Source organism: Dermacentor albipictus, chromosome 4 (assembly GCF_038994185.2).
Source record: "Dermacentor albipictus isolate Rhodes 1998 colony chromosome 4, USDA_Dalb.pri_finalv2, whole genome shotgun sequence".
Lineage (NCBI taxonomy): Eukaryota > Metazoa > Arthropoda > Arachnida > Ixodida > Ixodidae > Dermacentor > Dermacentor albipictus.
Genome location: NC_091824.1, coordinates 125,239,495 through 125,254,610, shown reverse-complemented (window position 1 = coordinate 125,254,610; position 15,116 = coordinate 125,239,495). Strand labels below are relative to the sequence as shown.

Below are 15,116 nucleotides of genomic sequence, written 5' to 3'. Positions count from 1 at the left end.
GTTTATTTCTGTTTAAACGATTATTCTGGCCCCTACGAGCGTGCGGACACAGGCTGTCTTATCACCGCGGCAGTGTTGTCATTGTAGACGCTGTTGTAGCATTCGTTGTACTGCATTCGTTTTTACGTTCATACTAAAGTCTTCGTAGCAGGTCATGCTACCGAAGTAACCATGAATCGTCTTGATGGTTTTTAGCCGTAACGAACAAGGACAGGTGGAAGACCTGCTTCTTAGCTTGCGTCGTTGTGTGTGAAAGCATTAAACACTATTCAACATTATTAACAAACCTCCCTTAATTTCGTCATTAAGTCTTTATCACAGTATTACATTAGGGCATTCAGTTGGCCATTCTGAAAACCCACAGTTAAGAACATGAAGTTTAATCGATATAGGTACTTTGTATCCTTACAGAATTAATGAAGTGTCGGTCTAAAAGCAAGTTGTGTATTAAAATTTGGGAATAAGCACGCCATGATAATTACATCTTCATTGAAGACAACTGACCATGGTAGCTCAGTTGCTATGGCACTTTGCTGCTGAGCACAAAGCCATTGAGTTCGCTTCCCAGCCTCATTTCGAGGTGACAAAGTGCAAACACTGTTTGTGTACTTAGATTAAGGTGCATGTTAAAGAAAGAATCCTGAGTGGTCAAAATCTGGGTCCGGCCAATACGGTGTCCCACATAAACCAATGTGCTGTTTTTGGATGTTAAACACCACAGTTTAACTCAACTGATGATCACAGACTGCACGCAGATGTGAAGTGCCAGATGTGGAGAGGTTCGAGTTTTACTGCTTACTGAATTAAGAAATAAAAAATGTTCACGTGAGCATAGATTCCAGTCAAACATTGTTGGCCATTCAGGCTTCCTTCAGCTTTGTTAACGTTAGCCAGAGTAACAGAAGGTTAGCATATTTGGTACCTCTGTGAGCACCACTTACTGAAAATTGGCCTCTGTAACATGCACGGGTGCACTATAAACATTGGTCGCTGAAGAGTTGAAGTGTTAAAAAGGACACCAAGTTGGTACATTAATTCGAGCAACATCTGTAAATTGTGCTTCTGCAATAACAAAACAGCTGCCTGTATTTTGCCTTCGTAAGCCTGAAGAGATGCAGAAACGAAAGACGAGTGGGGTTGGCAGCCTGAAGTTCCCACACCTGCTCGCCATAAAGTTATGGATTTTGACAGCATCTATTCAGGTCTAGTTAATTGTTTATAGGCAAAGACCATAGAGTTTCTCACTATATCACGTAGAGGGAAATGTGGCCCTGCTGCACTGTGGTATGCATGGGAATGCCGGTACATTGTGACTTCAGATTAGCATCGTTCTTGGAGAGAGAGGCACGTACTGTTCCGTCTGTCACAATGATTTTCTACTAAAACAGCATGTAAAAAGTTGTTTTAGCTCTATTATTACACAAAAACATGTTTTGTTGAACTATGAAAACTTGTTATTGCATGTACAATTATATGAACCGTAAAAGTGTCAGCAGGCCGCTAAAGTTAGAGGACAGACAAGATTCGTGTGCACTTTAGAACAGTTTGTCATCTGTTATTGTTTTTCTTCGCTTGGCTATGCATTGTAGGTGAGTAAACTTCCCTAGAAGATGTAATATGCGTGAATAGAAACGTTTTAGGAAGATTTTACTTTAAGAACACATTATTTGTGTAGCCATCTCTACATTTTAGACGAAGCCTCTTACAACACCAGCCAACACAAGCCTAGCAGACACATATACCATCATTCCCATGACAGCACAGTGACTCTTTGGAAACTTCTATAGACGGTGTCACCAGATTTCCCTCTAGGGGTCATAGTGAGAAACCCTATGGTAAAGACATACCAAATTGGGTTCTAAAGCAATGCAATGCCCAACGTGGCAAGCTTTTGAGAACTTCTGCTCCAAAACAACCCAAGTATGAGAAGATACTTCACAATCTGTGAGATCGCACCAATGTGTTGCAATAGGTTACGGTTCCAAACTTTAAAATAATTAATCTGGCCTTCATTTTTCTTCACTTTGAATAAATCTTCTGCCAAGCAAGCGAAAATTATAGCTTTTTGAAAAATATTAGTCTAAACTTATTGTGTTGCTCTTTATAGCGTGCCTTTGAGGTAAAAGCCGGATGAGGGAATACTAAATAATGGCTCACATTTATCATTTCTATTTCAGATACGTTACATCAATGACAAGCACCACTGCACCTCAGAGGTAATGTCTGTTTCGCCTGCAAAGGGGTTAGATGAGGGGGTAGATAAGTGTTTAAAGGAAGTTGTTTTAAGTTGAAATTCTAATTGCCCCTAATTTGTGGTCTTCAGCTTATATATTGCCTGCAGACAGCAGTCACACCTGTCTCCCTTCACCACCTCATGATCTTGTCCTGTGAAATTGTGGATATTATTGTTCCATCAGCAGTCAATGAGTCAGTTTATTGTAAAACTTTTGGCACTTTATAGAGATAATATTGGGCATCGCAGTGCACTTTCCAACAGGACAGAACCTTTTTTCTGTTGTCTGAACGTTCCTAGAATTTTCTCCATTAAGTTCTGACAAAATGCCGTGGAAGTTTACATAACTTTGTTTTGTTTCAATTTCAAGCAATGTGCCCCATTTATTTTCGATGCCTGTCACACTTTTAACTGTTTAGGCTGAAGGTGCACCTGCACGCTTGGTGCTTCAAGGTTTTTTGCCAAAGAGATTGCCACTGCTTATGCAAAAACGTGAGCTCATGTCATATATGCAGAAAACCAAAGCCAATAGTTATCTAGATGACACAAATGGATGCAATTTTACACAGCTCGTTTTATGCCGGCAGTGGAATAGTGACAAGTACACTAAATGCAGTTCATTTGAAACCTTCGTGTACCTTTCAACCAAGCTTAGACGTGTGCTGTGAATAAGTACAACTGCTGTATTGGTCATCTGTAGATGTCAAGCTTAGTTACTAGTAGTATATTTTCCACAGACAGCTCATGGACATAATTGCTTTTCAAGTTGATTCTTGCTAAGAAGAATCATGTTACAAACGTGAAATACGTCATTAAAGACAAGGTCTTCTTTGGCTACTTCACACAGATTTTGGATTCGTGGGATCTGGCTTTCTGGCCACTTTGTCTCGTAAATTACACATCTTCAGGTCTTTTAGTGCATGTTGCAGAACGAAAAAGCTGCCAAAATGAAGCTTGCAATGAAAAAGATGAACCAAGTTAGTGTAGAGCTATGTACAGAGCAGTAATAATGCGTAGCTAGCACAAAAACAACAAAATTAAACCGAGATGTGCTTGTTCAAACTATGCACACCTATATCTGAACTAGAAGTGTGGCTTTACTCTACGGAAATTATGATGCAGCCCCAGAGATAGTGTAGTTTAAAGACGCAGGCTGATCCTGAAGGTTGTGCTGTCTAAACAAACCACGTGGTACAATAATGCACCCAAAAGACCTTGTCTCTTATTGTTGTCAACTGCTGTTAAGTGTTATTTTATTTCTTAACTACCATGGTTAGGTGTCAACAGTATCATCCTCATGTGTGTGCAGAAAGTAACTGTTTCTTCAGGTTTACTTTCTTTGCTTAAACGCAAAGATGAAGGCGCTCAAACACAAAGATGGAGGTGTAACATCATGTGGTAGGCTGGCATGTTCAAGGCATATTCTGGATTTTCATGTCAACTTGCAGTACTCAAAGCACACTCCATTGGTGCTTTTTGTTGCCTTTAAAAAAAAAGTTATGCACTTTTACAGGGACCCTGAAACTATTTTTTTTAAACGTACTGAGTTGTTAGAGTAGGTCCTTCTGATAATTAATTGACGCATCTAAGTGCTCCGCGTAAAGCGTGCAATTTATTATAAGGTTTTAAAACTACATCACTGCCGATCGCAGCACACTGCTCGGTGGAATTTTCAGCCGCCCCTACCCATATGACGTAAATCACCCAATTGACGTCAGTAGGGCGAGCTATCCGATTGGCTGCCCATGGCGCGTCATTGATAATTTTGCACCTTTATGCTGAACAAATGATGTTCGTAATAGTTGAAATGTTAATTTGTTTCTATAAAAGAAAGTAACAAAGAGAATGCACAAGAACAATTTCTCACTACACTTAAGCACTTCCGGCACACAGCAAGTGTGCCGTCAAGACAGAGCACAACAGCGTGCTCTGTCTTGATGAAAGACCTGCAGTAAGTGTCGGTCCGTCTTTTCGTGAGCACCATGAATTGCCTTTGTTGCGTTGTGGGCTGCAACCGTAGCGACTGGCAATGTGTCAAGCAGCGACATTGTGTCCCTCTGAAAGGCAGCAGACGAGCAGAGTGGCTGCAGCGCATCGAACTGTCGCTATCCGATCAGAGCCAGAATTTGCGTGTTTGTGGCCATCCCGTTACACTGGAGGATTACTACCACAATAGCGTTTCGCGAGTCTGGTATTCGGGTAAACGCAAATGAGGGGACAGGGCCTGGCCGCTTGACCTTGCCGTTTCACAGGATGAGAAGTGCAAACGTGAATGATCTGCACGGTGCAGCCACCTGGTGGCACAGAGCTCAACCAAACACAGTAGCAGTAACGAAGTGTATTCTTCTTTGCTGTTGGCATAAATTTTTTGCATGGGTGTAACCATTAACATGTTGTTTTTGTAAATGATTAAAATGTTTTAAACCAAGAGCAATATTAGCTCTTTGTTTGGCTGGTTAAGCTCTGCACGAACAGGTGGATGGACTGTGCAGACCAATCAGACCGCTGACGTACGTCTATGCTAAAGTTCCTTCATCGGCTTTAGTTTGTGCCTCCAGCCATCCGTCGAAAGGCCCAGCCCGTCTGTGGTTAACGGAATACCAGACACGTTCAGTGCTGTAACAGAATGCTCGCGTGTGCTGCTTCAATAGCTCTCGCTTGGGGTCGACGGCCAAGCAGCTTCCGAAGAGGTTGGAGAGGCTTCACGTGCTTGCTCCTAGAGAACCGGAAGTAGACGATATGACATGCCGTCATGACGCAGAGCCAGTGAAGGCGGAGCTTAGCTTTAATCACTTGGCGAACGAGTTGAGGAGAAAATGCATGGCTATGGAGGAGAGTAACATATAATCGTCCGTAGCTGTCTTAATATGAGATGCTTCACACAAATTGTGGTGCGAATTATTTACTTTAGCTGTAACCTACGCGTCTGAAACATTTGTCTGAACCATTTCAGGGGACCTTTAAGTGCTTTTTGTTTTCTTTGATGGCTTAATAGTCGAGATCAAATCGGTGTCAATCTTCAGAAAAGCTGGTGGCAAGAATATGTTAAACCAATTCCATGCACATCTGCTTGTATGTGACTTTCTATCCAGGATTAGTGTATACAGCATTGTATTGTATAAAGGGTCATGCAAGGATAAAATTCGCCAAAATTTTACCCCCCCTTTTGGTAACCCCCATTCCAACAAGAATCTTTTACAGACACCTGAGCTCTTATAGGTATCAAATTAGGCACACTCAATATTTTAAACTCTCTATTGCATTTGTTTTGCATTTATGTAAGTGTGTAGGTTAACAAATGAACCTTTGGATATGTTGCAACTCTACCATAGCTATGGCCGTGTCCAAACCCTTTGGCATGGCAGCAGTTTATATGCGCACCGCTGCTCTGCGGTAGCTACGGAGGGCAGTGATGCTGCCACTATGTGCGGTTGCTGTAAAGCAACAAATCAGTCCTCAGGGACGCCTATATTCCTTCATTGTATGCATCTTCACCATAGAGCCGTTAAGAATACACATGGCGAGGTAGGAATTTGGGCGGGGCGTATGAAACCCTTTGTTACACAGGCCATTTTGCTGTAGAAGTGTTCAACTGTACTACTCGGTTGTTGTGAAGCTAGTAATTTTAAACAGATTTTGGCAGTATACCCACTAGAAACACTGTCTTCAAGACAGTGTTGTGACAGTAGCAGAAGTACTTTTCAGCTTGCATATTTACTTTAGACAGCTTTGCTTATTTTATCTTTGTGTAGGAGATATGTAGGTTCGTAAATGCCTTGAGCATCGTCACTCAAGAGGTTGGTGCGCTTTCACTGAATGTGCAGCACTTGTAAGGAGTGACAGTTGTCTGCTTAAAATGTGTACCTAGAAGAATGAATGACCATTATTCTCCATAGTTAGTCACTAAGGCATGCTGCTTGCTACTATTATTGCATCTATGCAGTATTGGTTCCTACCAATAGTGCATAGATGCCTTTTGTTGTTGAGTTCGTCTGGTGCAGTTGGGAAATTTTGAAACAATGAAAATGTCTAGGGAACTTTGTGATAATCACAAATTCCAAATGGTATTGCTTAGTGTGCAGCAGGAAAAGTACCCCACAGATCTAGCCAAGGCCATGTACTGCACGTCTGGCTGCAGTGTTGGCTTCCTTCATTCACAAACACCCTGTGGCTTGACTAATGATGTTGCATGCCAGCTATGGAAATGCTGTAAATATGGGCAGCTGACTGAAGATTATGTACTAACACATGTGAGCTACATGTGCACTGCTGCCACTGCTTTTGCCGGGACTATCAATGGTGTCCTCTCAAGCAAGGAATAAAATTACATTTTGCTCCTGTTTTATGGTTCCTTGCAATGCATTGAGCATAAGTACTCGAGCTGAAATTTGGGGCTAGCAAGTTCGTGTTTATTACTGTGAACCAAAGTGCCAAGGGGCAAACAGATGGAAAGATAGGTGAACTGACCACTATGTTACAAGGAATGACCTTATATAGTTGCATAAGCTGCACCGGTTGAAATTTTTACATGAGGGATAAGGAGTAAAATAGAGAGAAAACAAAGACAAACACAATGGAACAGTTGATGTACCTTCTGGAGTGTCTTTCTGTTCATTGTCACAGAAGTGCTGCTAATACAATCTTTGGCCTTCTTGATATGTGAGGTACGTCTGTCACACCTTCGTTGTGCGGGAATGAAAATATTTGGGTCCGCTTTTCTCACAATGATTATGTAACTGACTCCTGGCTTAGTTCCTTTAGTATCATATTGATGCACCTGCTAGTTCGCCACACACAGTACTGACCACATTATTTACACTACTTAAAATTTGCATGTAGTGCTGTCTGCCAGAAAGAACAAAGCCACTGTGTGGGTGGCCGCAGTTGACTCTTGTCATCACGTGTCTGTTCTGTCTGTATTGCTAGAAAATATTGTAGAAATGGGGAATAGGTCCTTACACTCCAAAGATTTCTTGCACCAGGAGTTCATGGGAGTGACCTGAACATAGCGGGTGCTTGGCAACACTCAGGCGGCTTGTGGCTTCACCTCTTGTCACAAAGGCTGTACTTCAGTGTCTTCTGGAAAGCAGCAGGTGCCTGAAGGGCAGATTTCGCTTCCTTCAGTCACGATGCAAATATTCACAGTGCATATAAAACATCTACGTTGTTTACCCTTTAACGTGCTGGCTCCCTAGATACAGAGTGTCCCTGCTAACTTTAGCCAGAGGATAAAAATATGCAAATGCCACGTTGCTGGACAGAACCAAGGTAATGTTGTTTGCTGTCGTTTGGAGATGCTCAAATTTTTCTTTTTCATTCTGCATCATTTGATAATTAGTCTTACTTAATTAATCAACTTCTCAAACGTTATAATTAGATGAAAAGTGTCAATGAGGAAATCTTAGAGCGACACGAAAAACTCCCAATACAGCTTTCTGTTCCTCAGTACATGCTACATAAAAGTGTTTTTCTGATCGTGGAAGAAGCCTGCGAGAATGCGAGAGCGTGAAAGTGCCTCGAGCGGCCAGTTGCACGGCAATTTTGCGTGCATCTGTGGGCTTCTTTCATGTTCGGAAAAATAATCTTATGTAGCATGTATTGAGCAACAGAAAGCTGTATTGGGAGTTTTTCGTGTTGCTCTACAATTTCCTAATTGACAGTTCTCATGTAATTGTTTGAGAAGTTGATTAAATAATTAGGACTAATTATCTAATTAGGTGAAATTAAAGATGAGTATCTCCAGGTGACGGCAAACAGCACTACTTTGGTTCTGTCCAGCTACGTGGCACATGCGTATGTTTGAACTCTGGCTAAATTTAGCTGGGACACCCTGTATATTGTATGCTACGTTGTCGTGTGGATGTATAGAAAATAGTGGCATCAGCCCTTTCTGTTTTGTGATACCATTTGTGGGACAAATTTGTATCTGCACTGCCTGCTTTCCTTGTTTTATTTGAAAGAATTAATAAATTGCATTTGACAGGTAGCCAGTTTCACCTTTGTAGGTTGGTTGTGGCAATGAAGTGGCAAATATGGCCTTCATGCCAGGGGCCTTATTTTGCAATGATTTGTCATTTTCGGTTTCCTTTGTTTGTTCTTTTATTCATTGTGTGAAGCAGCTGATTCCGGTAGTGTGGCAGAGTGCAAGCCAGTGGCAAAAACTCAAGTGAAATAGACAAATAAAATTAATTCTTGGCTCCCTCCAAACAGCTATACACTAGCTGATGAACGAGTGTTATGAGTATCCTCATTGCCGATTTGAGAGTATATGGTTGCGCAGCTGATTTGAGGTCACTTTATTTTGGAAATGTTTCCTAGCAAGAGAATATTGATGGAATTTCCATGGTTATATTAGCAGGTAACTCTGCAAAAGCCATGCAGTTAGCATGGTCATAGAAGCCTTACTCTGTGCCTTTCTCAGTACAGTTGGTTTTGATCAACACATTTTACAGAATAACTACTTCACATATTACAGCTGCAACTTGTGGATGTCAGGCTATCTCAAAGCACATGTTTTCAGTATTTGACATGCACTGTTTCGTGGAAGTTACCAACTTAGATTCTTACCAACTTGCCCAATTTGAAACCCTAGTACTATATTTTGGTCACAAATGCAAGTTAAGTGCTTTGGGCGCTCCACTGAATCAGTGGTAAATAGGCTCACATATGCGATGCCTCCCATGTAGTAGTTACAGTAGACCCTCGTCAAGGCAGACTTCAAGGGACCATAAAAATCTGTTCATCTTATTGGAATTTTTCAACTCAGTGATCCCATTACTCAAAATCTGCTGTTCCCGGTGCGACCAAGTAGCCATGACACAGAACGAATGAGATGGGATTAAAACAAAGAAGACTTAAAAGGAGACTTTTATTGGATTTGAATAAACGAAAAGTTGGCTTATACGCATGCTTTTGCTGCTGGTCGGCGCTGTGCATCAGTGTGCTGTCACTAAGGCTGGCATTTCACTTGGCTTTCTCAAAAATCGTACGTTGCCCATATGTTGCTGGAAAAAAAAATTGCATAAAAAGCATTTGTGGGATTACCCGAGTCATGGTGTGGGTGCTCCGGTTTCACAAAGGCAAAAATTTGCCAGAGCAAAGTGAAATGCTTGGGCAAGATCACGTCACAGCTAGCAATTTCAATTAGGCGGAGCCACTTAGTAGGTTTGCCTTCAAATTAGGGTGGTTTCAGTATTGCTGCTTCTGTTTGGGCTTCTTGAAAGGTTAAAGATGTCACTCTTGTTGGCTAAAAGCATGGCCTACAATGCAGCAGCAGATGCAGCCAAAATGTTAAAAAACGCAATTTTGTGCACCATTCTTCACTCAGTGTTGAAGGGACGCTAAAGAGACATACCAAATCAGTTAAGGCTGATAAAGTAGTCCTTCAGAACTCTATTTTTGTTAATTTTGCTGCAAGGTCTTGATTACTAGCAAAAAAAGTGAAGGCTCAACGTAAGTTTCTTGAATTTCGTCCTGAAATCCCAGAGTTCGTACGACAGCTTGATGTCATGCATTTCAAACTTATTTTGTCATATTCAAAGCATTGTGGCACAGTAATGTTTCTCAACGCTTGCCAAGTTTATTCTTTGGATATCTTAAAATGCAGTGTAGTATGTACATCTTTGAAGATAAAGAAATAAACTAAGCCCAAGCAGGCGTAAAAATGCACAATGTCTTAGCAAGAACTTTACTTCAGCTGAAATGTGGCAGTACCACCTGTCTTTTGTTATTGCATCATTTCTGGCTTATGAAACCTCGTCTCATATGCAGGTCAATTTATCTTTTTTTTGTATTGCCCTTTAAAACAATGCGTATAAGATGACTGGACCTCACTTTTTACTGAACTGACCCACCATGGAGCAGCTTGATGAAAAACAACTGCCAAAATGACAAGCTCACTCTTTATGGATATGCGCAGATAAACCTGTGGGATTCTTAAATTTCAGTGAAATTCTCATGGCTGAAAATAATTGTTTTTCCGTGTATTGTTAGAACAATCTAAGCGGAATTCTCTTGGTCGGATCAATGAGAAGCTTTGTGATCTCTTCGTATCATGTGGAGCCTATGTTGGTATAACACGTAGCTTGTGCTCATGGGCCAGTAGAACCGTCTGGTGTTTCACTGCAGCTTCTTTTTTTTTTAAATTGTAGGCTTGATTTAGGTGTTTAAACACACACACCCTTTGTGCAATAACAGCACAAAGGGTGTGTGTGTTTAGTGCCTAAACGACAATATGATTACGGGGCTTGCTGTAGTTAATACCTGGGGTTCTTTCACGTACCCCCGGTACCTGGTACACAGGTGTTCTTGAATTTTGCCTGCATTGAAATGTGACCGCGGCGGCCTGGGTTTGATCCCGTGCCCTCAGGCATAGCAGCACAACACCAGAGCCACTATGCTAACACGGTGTGTAACGGCAGCTCAGTCAACAAGGGCCATATCTTTTGGCTTGCCAATAGTGTCTTCTTCAGGCCTTTTCTACAGGTATGCTCATGCAGCAGCATGCTGCACACTTTTGCATGCATGTAAGACTATAATGGCTGACTGACATCAGTAGTGTATCTTGGCATTGTGTGTGTAGTTTGTAGACAGTTTTTGCCCTTTGTGAATTGGACATATATGGAGGGTTGCAGGTATGGTCGCACCATAACCAAGCCTGCAGATCTGCCACGAAAGTGCTTGTTCACTGTTCAAGCACTACTGTTCTGCAGTCATTGTGCATTGCCTGGTGCGGTTCTACCGCAGGAGAGCTGACTAGAGGGTGGGGCCTGAGCCAGTCAGCATGGCGTCTGGCAGCCAGTCGGTACGTGCGCAGAATAGCCATGGGCTAAAGCAAATCGACCTGGACCAGATATGGGGCGACCTGCGCGAGGGCATCGAGCAGGTGTACACCAACAAGCAGGACAACATGTCCAAGACTCGCTACATGCAGCTCTATACGTATCCTTCTTTAAAACATGTTGCTTGGACTAAAAACTCGGACCTGCTGCCAGCAGCAGCAGTGTGATCGTAAGCCAGCCGTTGCAGTTGATTGCTGATCATGTGACACATTGTTGCAATACATGGAAATGTTTTCTATTTAACAGCCACAGTGCCTACGCTTGTGATAATTTGACTTGTGAGATCTATGCAAGTGCCGATTCTCTCCATCACTCCTCCCCTCGTATATTTTAACAGAGGGTGGCATGTTAGTTGAAGCATTCCACTACTTGAACAACAAAGGTGCAGAAGAAAAATGCAGAAAGCAGCGCCATTGTTAGAGTAGCTTGTTTCACTTAACATGTACGAACAAATAGCCCCAAACTGTTCTCTTAGAACCTGTTAGGTATATCATCTTAGCTGTAACATATCATCTGTTTATATCTGATTGAGACAGAGTTTTGCATAGTACTTGCATTTGTGGAATTGTGCTTCTTGACTAGCTGACAACTGCTCAGACATGTCTACGACTACTGTACCAGCGTGCATCAAGGTGGCTCACGGACACCAACTGCCAAAACCAAGAAGAATCAGCCTGTTGGTGGTGCACAGTTTGTTGGCTATGAGCTGTACAAGCGTTTGAAAGAGTTCCTCAAGAATTACCTTGTTACCCTCCTTAGGGTAAGTGCTTCTCTCTTGAAATGTGTCGGAGTAGGGTTTCTTTGCATAAGGGTTCTCACTGTGGCAGAGCCTGTTGTGTCCTTTTCACGCGTATTTATTTTGAAGCTGAGGAATTTTATTGCAATGTTATCGTTGAAGCTGTTTGCAGCTCTGTAAATGTGGTGGAAAATTAGTGTTCATGTATCTCATGTACAGTTGTAGTTGCAAGGAGCTAAATCTTCTGGTTATATTATGTGTTCAAATGGTGAAATTTGCCAATCTAATCGAATGCAGAAAGTTCGCACAGAACCCATTTGATAAAAAGAGGCTTGCTTACATTTGATTTGGAGAAGTGGTATGTGCAGTGTTGAGTGCGAGTAAAAAAAGCAATTCATGGAAAAGCTGTGCAATATATTTAAAGGGGCCCTTAACCACCCCTCGGCCTTAGTGAAGTAACATAGTCTGCGGATAGCACACGCTGCTGTGAACATCTCGGCCAAGTTTCGCTGTCGCACGTGGTGCGTGGAGAGCCCGCAAGTGGATCGTGAAGTCGCCTTTCTCTTAAACACTCTTTTCAGCAGAAGGCCCTATCCTCACTCTCTCCTGGACGCTTTATTTTGTCATTGCCTTAGATGGCTGCTATTGGCTGATAGCTGACATCAAGCTGTGGTCAGCTACATGGCTTAGATGCACGGCCGCCGTGGGGTGCCGCCATCAGTCCGCTGGCTTAGCACACTGCGGCTTGCTGAGTACAACCGCGTTTGGCTTATGTTTAGCACGTCTTAGGCACTAAAGGCGGAAGTCGTGGCATTTACGTTAACATCCAAAATTAAATTTGAACTGTGCACCACAATGGCATTTAGAAGGCAGAGCGTTGTGGGCACGCCCCACTGCACCGTAGCCTTCGTAGTGCAAGGCATTGAAGAAGGAACGGGAGCACAGCAGAGGTCGTGTTTCATTGCCAATAACTCCGCTTCCGCTGAGCACATTGAAGTACTTTTTGCAGCAAAGTATTTCTGAAGTAGCCTATTTTCACTTCAGATGTTTTTCTCCACTTCTATAAAAAGTGGTTCAGGGCCCCTTTAAAGAATGAAGTAGTATGCAGAAAACTTGTCACCAGACAGACTGACTGGATGTGAACTCCACACATGCCGCACAGGAACTCTCTTTATTGTAATGCATCGCAAGCATATAAACAGCTAGTAGCTGCGTCATCTCTCGGCAGCTGTCTAGGTTAGGCTATGTTGTGGGCACCTAGTAAGGATATGACATTGCAAACCTGTTAAGGATGCTGTAAGTGATGTGCATTATATGCAGGATGGAATTGACCTTATGGATGAAGATGTCCTACGGTTCTACACTAAGGAGTGGGAAGAGTACCAGTTCTCTAGCAAGGTGCTCAATGGCATCTGCTCCTACCTCAACCGGCACTGGGTTAAGCGAGAGTGCGATGAAGGAAGGAAGAACATCTATGAGATTTACCAGGTGTGCTTGCTTTTTTTTGCTTTCCTCACTTGTGATTCTAACTGACGTTTCAGTCCTACCACAGCTGCCATGTATTTCGGTTTGTAATGCTTTTGGTGATTAAGACAGTTAACTTGAATGAAATTACCTGCTTATACCTAGTGCTTATCATGGTAATCTGATGCTTGAATTCAAACTTGAAATTCTGTGTCAATATGTGAAACCTTTCGCACCATGCTCTGGCTAAACAGCATTGGCGCATGCTGTATTGACATTTCAAGTGTGAATTGGCAAGGGTCATAGGGTAGCGGTGTGGCAGGACTGGCAGCTCCATTCGAGTTGGCTTGGTTGCCGCTTTTCTCACTGTTGTCATTGTTCTTAATTTTTCGAATCACATCTTGTGTAAGACTGTCATGAAACATCTGAAAAGTATTGAAAGTGCTTTACTTGTTCTCCCTCTGCATCCACACGTTGGGGAAGCTTTAGCTTGGGGTGGGCTCCCATCTAAATACATGGAAAAGGAGAAATAATTTTTCTCGGCAATAACTGCACCAAGTTTGGTGAAGTTTGTTGTATTTAAAAGAAAGTGTTAAAAATCTAGTGACTTTGGAAAAGGATTCTTGATTTAGGCAGTCAACTTTATAATAAAAATTATCAAAAATAAAAAAATTGAGAAAACGAAGCTATTAAGTTTACAACTCTGTAACGTGCCATTTAAAAATGTTATCACACTTCTTGCAATTTCATCCAAAAGTGCATCTAAAGCAGACAAAATTGATGTATTATACATTGCTCTGCAATACACCTTTATGTGAGTATGAGTTTTGCAATACCCTTGTAAACATTGAAGTGAATTCATGTGTCAACTTTGTCTGCTTTAGGTGCTCCACTGGATGCTGTTTGTAAAGGGCGATGCACTTGAACCTTCTTATAATGAAGTTAAACGGGAAGCCAAAATTACTTCGTTGTATCGGCTATTGTCATTTACCCAGTGGTGTGCACAATTTTTGCATGCAAAGAAGACTACGGCTCTGCGGCCGCATATGCAGTGAAATTTTAATAAAACAGTAGCAAAGACTCTTCGGCGTGCGCAGCGCGCGACTTTTTAGCACCTGTTGTGACAGCCCTTACGATAGCATCCTCATGTTCCATTTGTGATGGTCTTTCACTTCCTTTTCCCACTTGGTTTGTTCATATTGCTGTGAAACCGGCAGAGCGCCGACGCGGTTGACAGAACAGCTGGCGTGCTTCGCATCACAGCATGCTAGCTGTTCTCGTCGACCGTGTCGGTGCTCTGTCGATCACCCAAGAGTACCGCCCCAACTGCGTAGTCGGTGCACCATGTTGTATGCCATGTGCTCCCTTGAACACGACAGACCTCGATGACTTTTGGAGAAAGTTTTCGGTTACGCGTTATGTTGTGAACTCGTTGGAACTGTATGACTGGTAGAGCTTAGCACAGCACCAAAAACACTGCCGGCCTTATACACAGACGTATTTGGCCCATGAAAGCCAAACTGTCTGATACGCTGCATGGCACACTGCAGTGAGAGAAATAGAAGGGGAGGCACTGTTTTTTTTTTTTTTTTGGAATGCCTCGTGTAAGCATCGTCATATATACGTGGTGCGGTGCACCTAGGCGTGGCCTCCAAGATTGCTATCTCCGAGGATGCGCCATGCGGCCTAGCTTTGCCAGCTATGTGCCGCGTCAAGAGAGGGGTGCGATAAAATAAGAAAGGAGTGTTGCCTGTGCGCAGCCACTGTGTTTGCGGCTAAGCATGGTGGTGGTAAAGACCAATGTTGCCCGACGGCGTATTCAGTGTGGGGAATTTCGCACTGC

The 15,116-nt window shown here is 42.5% G+C and overlaps 1 protein-coding gene across 2 annotated transcripts in view; it reads left to right on the top strand.

The window, feature by feature from the left end:
* Cul1 (cullin 1) overlaps window positions 1-15,116 on the top strand; it is a 52,463-nt gene that overhangs the window by 1,136 nt on the left and 36,211 nt on the right. For both annotated transcript variants that reach the window (XM_065428821.1, XM_065428822.2), the window contains exons 2-5: window positions 2,178-2,216; window positions 10,979-11,173; window positions 11,671-11,833; window positions 13,130-13,297. In XM_065428821.1, the coding sequence (XP_065284893.1) occupies window positions 11,016-11,173; window positions 11,671-11,833; window positions 13,130-13,297 (489 nt within the window). In that variant the 5' untranslated portion in view covers window positions 2,178-2,216; window positions 10,979-11,015. The remainder of the gene's footprint in view (window positions 1-2,177; window positions 2,217-10,978; window positions 11,174-11,670; window positions 11,834-13,129; window positions 13,298-15,116) is intronic.